The sequence below is a fragment of the Hemicordylus capensis genome, chromosome 4 (assembly GCF_027244095.1).
Source record: "Hemicordylus capensis ecotype Gifberg chromosome 4, rHemCap1.1.pri, whole genome shotgun sequence".
Classification (NCBI taxonomy): Eukaryota; Metazoa; Chordata; class Lepidosauria; order Squamata; family Cordylidae; genus Hemicordylus; species Hemicordylus capensis.
The window spans coordinates 34,700,150-34,710,045 of record NC_069660.1 but is presented as its reverse complement, the minus strand read 5'-3'; the positions used below and the strand labels follow the sequence as shown (position 1 = coordinate 34,710,045).

General features: G+C 46.0%; 1 protein-coding gene across 2 annotated transcripts in view; it reads left to right on the top strand.

The window, feature by feature from the left end:
- The first annotated feature begins 872 nt into the window (after positions 1 to 872).
- RIMS4 (regulating synaptic membrane exocytosis 4) overlaps positions 873 to 9,896 on the top strand; it is a 146,740-nt gene continuing 137,716 nt past the window's right edge. For both annotated transcript variants that reach the window (XM_053250859.1, XM_053250858.1), the window contains exon 1: positions 873 to 1,767. In XM_053250859.1, the coding sequence (XP_053106834.1) occupies positions 1,671 to 1,767 (97 nt within the window). In that variant the 5' untranslated portion in view covers positions 873 to 1,670. The remainder of the gene's footprint in view (positions 1,768 to 9,896) is intronic.

The window sequence follows — 9,896 nt, the reverse complement described above, 5'->3', positions numbered from 1 at the left end:
CTTTGATTACTATTACTATAACCCATCCGCTCAATTATTGTTACTATAACCCATCTTTTATTTGTTTGTTTGTTTGTTTGTTTATTCATTTGATTTCTCTACTGCCCTTCCAAAAATGGCTCAGACAGAGAAATAATAAATAATAAGATGGATCCTTGTCCCCAAAGAGCTCACAGTCTAAAAAGAAACACAAGATATACACCAGTAGCAGTCACTGGAGGAGTACTGTGCTGGGGGTGGATAGGGCCAGTTACTCTCCTCCTGCTAAATAAAGAGAATCACCACCTTAAAAGATGCTTCTTTGCCAAGTTAGCAGGGGATAACTGCTAACTCTTTGGTTAGCAGGGGATAACTCTTTGATTACTATTACTGTAATCCATCTGCTCAATTATAGCGACACGACCTGGAGATAAAGCAATTAATGTAATTAATCAAATGTAATCAATGAGTCTCCTACCTACTTGGCTGCACGGACTTCTGCAGCTTGTTTTGGGGTAGAGACTCTACCCCAAAACACGGAGAAGTGAGACGTCTTTAAACGATGGTCTTTTTAAAAAAGCAATGCAAGCTATTGTAAAGTTCTAATTTGGTGGATGGGGGAGACGGGAAATATGAGGGGGGGCACTCGTACTCCCCTTCCTTGTTAACATCTCAGTTAACAAGGAAGGTTTTGAAGCTGAACCCTCAGAGTTGAAATGTTAGGCTGTGGGCTGCCGGAGGGGGAAGGGCGCATGCTCTCTCGTCCCTTTCCCCTGGGCCGCGGTTTTGGCGGCCAGCTCTAGCGAGCGGCTCGGCCCCTTTAAGGCAAGCGTTTCCCCCTCTCCTTCCGCCTGCCGGCTCTGATTGGATGCGCTGCCTTCCAAGAATGACTTCACGGCAGCCCCCGCCTGCAAGTCGCCGGGCTGAATGAAGGGCCATTGAGCGAGGGGCAGCCGCAAGGAGCGCAGCCGGGCGGCAGGAGACGCGGCAAGCGAGCCGAGCCAGACTCGCTGCTGCGAGAAGAGGCAGAGCTAAGGGCGCTCGCCCGGGAGAGCGGACTCAGCTTAGCAGCAGCAGCAGCAGCAGCAGCAGCAGCAGGTGGTTCTCTCGCTGGCAGTCTTCGGAACAGCAGGAGCCTCCAGCCTCGCTCGCCGCGCCAGGGCAGCTGCAGCGGCATCAGGGACAGCACCACCAGCTTCCCTCCCTACATCCCTCCCTCAGGGTAACAGCTGCTGCAGCCTCTTCGCAGAACAGCAGCCGCAGCAGGAAGAGACAGGTCTCCCGACAGCATCCTTTATCACGGCATCCTTTCCATCTTGGGTACCAGCATCCTTTCCACCCTTGGGTACCCTTTATCACGGCATCCTTTCCATCTTGGGTACCAGCATCCTCTCGCCCAGGCGCTTAATTTCCTGGGTACCAACATCCGCTGTTTCCATCTCAGCATCACCTTCTCTCTCTCCCCTCCCCCCCGCCCTCCACCCTTCAAGCGTTTGGGTCGTCCATTCTCCCCCATCTTTGCTTCCCCCACATTTCCACTTCCAACCCATTTTGTCTCGCCTCCCTGAGGCCCCCTCACAACAGCCAAGACGCCGCGGGCTGTGCTGCGAGTGAAGAATGGGGCGTCGAAGCTGGCCAAGCCGCAGGCTGCGGCCGAAGCCCCCGGTGGCGCCCCGGGTTCTGGGCTTTTCATGGAGCGCTCGCAGAGTCGCCTCAGCCTGTCCGCCTCTTTCGAGGCCCTTGCCATTTACTTCCCCTGTATGAACAGCTTCGACGAGGAGGACACGGGTAAGGCTCCCGCGGGAAGAGGGAAAACGTCTGGATTCAGCAGCCATGGTTTGGAACTGAAGTTTGGGGGCGGGTGGCGGGGGGGGGGGAGGAGAAACCAGGTATGGGTGCAACTACTGCAACGGCAAAGCGCTTAATTGTTGGGGGCTTATACTGGAGACAGGCTACGCAAGACCCCACTCCATGTGTTGACCATCGCTTGCTTTCATAGTGTAGCACAGGTTGCATTGATTAGGATTACCGTTGTCTCCTCAAGCTTACCCATTTCACTGCCAGGTGAAGACAAGTAAAGAGTAAATGGCAGTATTTAAGTGGCTTCAGGGAAGGTTTATAATAGATCAGGGTGGGGTGCTAGAGAGGCCACCTACCCCCAGCAACATTGAGAATATCGTCGTTGTAGTACAGTATATATTATGATGCAAAGGAGTAGCTTCTGTATGGTCTCCTCCACCTTCTACACTTCAGCCTCCCACCCACTTCCAGCTGTGAAAAATATTATGAATGGAATTTAAGCTGGCAGTGCGGGGAGAGAGAGACAGACAGACAGACAGACAGACTTGGACTGAGACTGAGACTTCTGAATGCTGCTGGTGATGGAGAGAGGCCCCCACACTTGAGTAGCCCTTCTGCACCTCTCTGCTGTGAAGGGCAATAATGAAACTAAAGGGGTTGGCAGGAGGGGAGGAGTAGACTAATGGTGTATGGGCCAAGGGCATTTTGGGGGCAGGGGTGGGGGGGGGACCAGTGATGTCAGAAGGAGTCCATATGCTTTGGTGTTTCATGTACATGGAGATGGATGAATGGAGTAGGGTTGTTGGTGATGGTGCAGATATATGAAGATGCCTGAGTTATTAAACAGAAATGAAGGTTAAAGGGCCTCAGAAGTTCATGTAACTGCTTCAGGGTTGGTGGCCAAGAAGCTTGCTCTGTGTATGCATGTGTGGTTTTTATATTCATTCTCTCTCTCCATCCTGAGGTGTGTTTGTGGAGGTAGGAATGCCAGTGCAGTTAGTTAGGACACACACAGGACATCAGGGTTAAAACGGCCAGATTTCAGAGCTATGCCTGGCTTTCAGCAGGACAATCTGCTCCTCAAATATTTTATTTATTTATTTATTTATTTATTTATTTATTTTTATGCCAGTTTTCAGTGGTGTGTGTGGGGGGGAGAGTTATCAACAGAAAAAGAAGAAGAAGATGGTTCCCTGTACCCAAAAGCTTCACCATCTAAAAAGAAACCTGAGGGAGACACCAGCAACAGCCATGGGAGGGATGCTGTACTGGAGCTGAATAGGGCCAGTTGCTCTTGCCCTGCTAAGTAGAAGCAAATCAGGTGCCTCTTTGCTCAGTTAGCACGCAGGGGTTGATAGAGGCACTGACTCAGCCTCTGCCTGACTCAGAATGAGGGGTTGAGGATGACACCCTGTTAAAAGTGCCTGACTCCCCCTTGCAGTCTGCCATCTGCTGCCTGCCACACTTGGGTGTATGCATTGTGTGTGAGAGGCATCCTGGGTTAGGATCCTGATTTAGTGTGCAGGGATTATGGGGTCATTCTTATGCACAATCAATGAACTGCCTGCCTTTTGGTTTATGCTGAAGTCAATGTATTTTTAAAAAGCACGTTGCAAGTCGTAATCCTTCTGTTAAGCTCCTCAGCCTTCTAGATAACGTGATGAAAGGCAAAACTTTAAATGGGGGGGGAGGGAGACCCTCTCTGAATGCACATTCTGTCCAAACAAAATATGTATTTCTGTGGCTATTTAGGTGCCAAGGCTCCCAGAATAACATTCTGACCATCATTAATTCAGTCATCTTTATGCTGTGGAGATAAATTAATGCACTTTAACATTATTTATGTGTGCAGCTTAGACAATGAGGCATAGATTCAAGCGAGTGTGTCAGATCAATTAGTTTAAAGTAGCATTGTGCTGGGCGTAGATGTAGACATTCTTTCATTACTTGAATAAAACTGATGAATGAACCCTGTGACTAGCTGACTTTGAGAGGGAGTGTCTGAAAAGGGGTAGAGGGAAAGGAGTGATTTTATGCTATTAATTAAATTTAAATTTGTGAACATGGGTCTCCTACAGGTACATTCATCAGGAGCCAGGATTGGCCGCAGTTGCCTGTTGAGCCTCCATTTGGTGGCAAGGCTAGTTTTGATCTGTATAATTAGTGAATCAGCTTTAGGATTATCAAACTGTATTTTCCCACATGTTCTGCCTATAGAAGAACCATTGTCCATCCTGCCTGAGAGATGGAAGGGAGAGGAAGCCTGAGATAGCACGGGGGTGGGGGAAGGACAGTCTGGTCCCTTGCTTTTGGGCTGGAGAAGGGGGTCCTTACTTGGGCTTCAGGAATCGGGAGCTGTGGCATTCACCCTCTTGTGCAGCAGACTGGTATGAAGCTGGACTAGCCATTATTGGAAGAAAGGATTAGTGGATCTGCTTTTCAGGCACAAGATTGCTTCAGCATTAGTGGCAGCCACTGCAGGTGCAGTTGCATGTATACTGCTAACTTGGCAAAAAGGCACCTTTTAATCTATCTATCTATTTATTTATTCGACTTTTATACCGCCCTTCTGAAATGGCTCAGGGTGGTTTACAATTAAAACCAGAAACCATTAAAACCAATAGCAATTTAAACAGAGATATAAATATTAACACCAATTAAAAAACATCTTAAAAACAATTAAACTATAAGAACAATTAAAACCCTGAAAACCAGGTTAGCATTAAAACAATTAAAACTAATTAAAAACCCTGAAAGGCCAGGCCAAACAGATGGCTTTTAAGGGCTCTTTTGACGGTCAATAAGGAATTAAGATTACGAATTTCTGCTGGGAGTGCATTCCACAGCCTGGGAGCAACCACAAAGAAGGCACGCCTCTGAGTTGCCACCAAATGAACCGGTGGTAACTGGAGACGGACCTCCTAAGATGACCTTAACGTGCAGTGGGGATCATGTAAAAGATGTGGTGCTTCTCTTTATTTAGCAGGGAGAGAGTAACTGGCTCTATCCACCCACAGCACAGTACCTCCAGTGACTGTTGCTGGTGTCTATCTTATGTTTCTTTTTAGACTGTGAGCCCTTTGGGGACAGGGAACCATCCATCTTACTTACTTACTTACTCATTCATTCATTCTCTGTGTAAACTAGAGATGGGCCCGGACCGGTCCGGAGGCCATTAAAAAAGCCTCCGGACCTCGGCGGTCCGGTTTGGGTGGGGGGTACCTTTTTAAGAGCGGCGGGAGGGTTTACTTACCCCTCCCGCCGCTTTCCCGCTCTGGCGCCCGTAATCCTTAGAGTAATTGGGGTGGCAGGACACCTCCCTGCTGCCCCTTCCCCGATGTTGCTTGTAAAAATTCCCAGGAGTCCTTTGCGCGTGTGCGCGCGCACGTCAAAGAGATGTGCACGGGCGCTCATCTCTGTGACGTGCGCGCAAAGGACTCCTGGGAGTTTTTACAAGCAACGTCGGGGAAGGGGCGGCAGGGAGGTGTCCTGCCACCCCAATTACTCTAAGGATTACGGGCGCCAGAGCGGGAAAGCGGTGGGAGGGGTAAGTAAACCCTCCCGCCGCTCTTAAAGGTACCCCCCCACCCCAGTGCCGGACCGCAGTTTGCGGTTCCGTGCACACCCCTAGTGTAAACTGCCCTGAGCCATTTTTGGATGGGCAGTATAGAAACTGAATAAACAACAACAACAACTGATCCATAGAATCAGGGTTACTAATGAATGAAGGTATGCAGGCAATAGTGTCCATCTGCGTATTACACCCCCCCCCACACACACACATACACTTTCCTTTATTATGGTTTGTCAATCATTGTCTCTTGATGTCCCTCTACTGCTACTTCCACATTGCTTTTCCACATGCTTGCTTCTCCTAGAAATGTGGGCCTTTAGAGAAGGAGATAGCTTTTATAAAAACCTAATATGAAAACAGTAATTTTCCTCAGAGGAGACGGGAATACCTGGAATTTATGGTATCTGCATAATGTCAGAGAAAGGGGAAAAAACATTACCCCAAACAGACAGCATGAGGTTTGTGTTGGTGATGGGGGTGATTGGTTGAAATGCTCTTATTTAGTTTCACTTCAGTATCTAGTAGTAGAAGAACAACAACTGAGTAATGCTTCAAATAAGCAACATTATGGATTATCTGCCCAAACAAACAGGCATAGGAGTGTTGCGCAGAAGTTAGCATCTGTTTAAAATCTGGACATGGTGCATTAATCAACACGGGACATGGGATGATGTGCAGGTTGCATAAGCTGCTTGCAGTGCATACAGGCACAAAACCCTTGAAAAACAACTGGTGTAGACATGCCTCTTTTTCTTGGCTGGGTTTGTAAAGAATTCAGGCACTCAACATTATAAATAGGAATTGAGACTAGCCCCCGGATGAAAATATTCACTCTGTGTCAGAAAATTTAAAATTAGGACCTGGTCCTTCAGATAAATACATAATCTTGGACCAGTTCCTTCAGATCTGAATGATGACACAGAGCTGAACAAAATAGTTCTTGGTATGTATGTATGTGTGTGCATGCATGCATGTGTGTGCTCTTTTGCATGCAGTTGGGTAACAGTAAGTAACTATTATAATTATTCTGAGAGCCAGTGTGATCTAAGGGGTATAATGTTGTTCTTAGAACTGGGAGATCTTGGTTTAAAATGAATCTCAGCTCAACCATAACTAGTTAGTGATTGTCCCAAGGACACGATTTCTCCGTTTACCTCAAAGGGTGGTTGCAAGTCTAAATAAAATGTGATCTTGCTGCAGTTTCAAGACAAAAATACGTTGAAATCAACTCGAGTCCTGTTCAGACATTGGGCTGGTTCTTACACTCTTTTAAATGTCAGAAGGAGACGAATCCAGGGCTTCAGGTACACTTCTGTTTTGCAATTGTGAGAGCCCAGAAAGGATTGCCACTGCTGGGCTGGCCACATGCCAACCCAAGTTCCTCCTCCCAACATCCTAAGATCTAAGATTACTGATCTGCCGGGAGTAGCTTGGGACGGCTCATTGCCAACCTAGCAGCAGCGATGTTTTCTGAATTCTCATGTTTGCAAAATAGGAGTGTGCACAACTCTAGAGACCCTAGATTTCACTCATTCTGACCTTTAAAAGATCACGAGAAGCAGTCCCATATGCTGTATCTGCATCCAGATGTCTGCACAAATATATACATGTGTGAATGACTGTATTTGTGTTTGTTTTTAAAGTGAGCCTGTGTACAGGGCCCTCAAATGCACGGTACAGATAAGAAGTATACTGTTGTTAAAAAGGAAGGAAAGGTTGTGCCGTTGGGTTGGTGTCGACTCCTGGTGACTACAGAGCCCTGTGGTTTTCTTGGCAGAATACAGGAGAGGTTTACCATTGCCTTCTCCCATCCAGTATGAGACGATGCCTTTCAGCACCTTCCTATATCACTGCTGCCCGATATAGGAGTTTCCCATATTATGGGAAACACATCAGCAGGGATTCAAAGCAACAGTCTTCCGCTCTCTAGGCAGGTTGCTTCCCCGCTGCACCATTAGGTGGCCTACCTGTATTCAAAATGTGAATAACTGTACCAGTGTACAGATCTGTACCTGGGTACACTGTACACAGACTGTGAAAGTACTAAACATAGCATGTGAACAGGGCTAAGCAGTTTGTCAATTTCCAGTCTTTTTATATGCTCTTCAAATTGCAGTGGAACTCTAGAGGTGAAGGGAAAAAGCATGCCAGTTTCACTTAAGATATGTAATATGTGCAACCCCATCCTGTGCCCACTACTTTTGATGTGTGTCTATGTGTCTGGGTGGTTCGGGGGCAGGAATGAAATATACGAGGCTTGCCTTTCAGCAGTCAATTTCAAGGGAGTGGGGGAAGGTTCTGTCTCCTTCCATGGTGAAGCAGCAACTATCTTTTGGGAACTCCTAAGAGGAATATACTACCTTAAGTGGCGCAGCGGGGAAATGCTTGACTAACAAGCAGAAGGTTGCTGGTTCAAATCCCTGCTGCTGCTATATCAGGCAGCAGTGATATAGGCAAATGCTGAAAGGCATCATCTCATACTGTGGAGGAGGCGGCGATGGTAAATCCCTCCTGTATTCTGCCAAAGACAACCACAGGGCTCTGTGGGAGCCAGGAGTCAAAATCGACTTGATGGCACACTTTAAGAGGAATATACAAGCTTGCTTTATATTGGGTCAGATCAATGGTCCATCTATGTATTTTGCCTGGCAGTGGTTTCAGGGTTAATGGAAAAGATCTGGTCAGGTGCAGTTACTCAACAGCAGTTGGTCATGGAAACTCTAGTTAAGAGGAAAGTGTCCCCTCCTCTGCTGGAGAAGCAGCAGCAGAGTATTGAGGAGTGCTCCTTACAGAGAAAGGAGAGATCAAGTTAAGTTGATCCAGGGCACTTTCCAGATTACCCACTAGAACTGTTGTAAAATGCTTCGGCTTGGCAGAATCGAATTATTGATCCCAGAATCTACAATGGAAAATACAGCTACTCTTCTGCAACAGACATACGTTATAGCATTGAATTGCAGCGATAAAATCAGAAACAAGGCATCCGAAATGTGAATGGCACCCTGTTGACAGTGTAGGGACTGCGGTGTCTCAACACAGGAAGCACACTTAGCAGTTACGTTGTAGGGGTGATGGTTGGCATGCTAGTTAATGGGAGAAGGGCAGGGCAGGTTTCTCCAGTATACCTGTCGCTCTGAAGAAGGCAATAACATGATATGGGAATTAGATATTATGCAGTATAGATGAATCAGACTAACACTTTCATTGCATTATCAAAATGCATTATTTTAATCTTTGTTGTCATTTGTTAGCACCTTTGGACAAATTGTGTGCCTGCCAGCACTTCTAATGTTTATGCATTATGCACAGAAGAAATATTGTGCAAAAACTGATGGACGAATGCTGAGTGTACCTGGCATGGAATTTTAAACCGTGGCACATCCTTAGTACAATAATAGCAGTTGTGTGGAATGGAGGACTGTTTATGGCTGTCTGAACTGCGACACACAAAATGTGAAATTTACATTTGGAGACATCTAGTTAGATAATCTTAATATCAAATTGTAGCTTCCATCAAACCCTAAATGTGACATATGCCTAAGAATATGAGTGCCTCATTTGACAGATGGTGGTTTCCTACACATGTACTTGTGGAAAAATCCAGAGGCCTTGGGATGGTACACCAGGGACAGTGTAAGGAAACTTATGGAGTGCATTGCTCCTATCCCATCACTTCAGAATAGGTACTCAGCCTTCCATTTTCTCACTCATGGCTGCTGCAGTGTTTTTCTGAAGGAACAAAGTGCTCTGATTATTTGTGGGGGAGTTTGAAGAAGATGACACTCAGCCACAGAACATGATGAATACCATCTTCCAGTCTGCAATCAAATGGAGGCTTGCAACCACTAGAAACACTATTGATACTGGAGAGCTTTGCAAGTTTAATGGGACATATAAACCCTACACTTAAATAATTGTAATTTTTAAAAAGTGGCTAAATGCTGGTCAGTCATCTTAGTGACTGAGGAAAGGAGTAGTTTACTACTTACTGGGCTGAATACTGTCTATATATTTCCCCTTATGAACATAAATTAAAATCCTAGATCCTTTTTTTCTTTTAACAAGAGTTGAATGTTTTGAGTAGAGGCCTGAAATATTCCTGAGGGGACAGGCTTCTGCAGCCTCCTCTCATTTATGGCCCCAATCATCTACTGAATGATTTGGATGATACATAATTTCAGGAGGCAGGATTTTCACCTAACATACATAAGTAGTTTTAACTAACACGTAACTAGTTTTTGTGAAGCTATATCTTGCTAAATGACTTTCACCCGCATTATTCAATTCCTTTATTTTTCACCATTGCCCATTTCCTTGGCAGGAAGTATAATATCCTTCCTCTTGAGCAATTGTGCTTGCAAACCTGACTATAGTGTAAGACACATTTGTATATGTAAGAATTGTTCTGGTATTGTAGGTTTCTCATTGCCTTTTAGTCTTGAAATGGGGACAGGACATCACATGCCTTAACATACACAAGGCTATGGAAGCACCTTGAGGAAAACCAGACATTCGGGTGGTGAAAGTGATTTTCCAGCTAAGT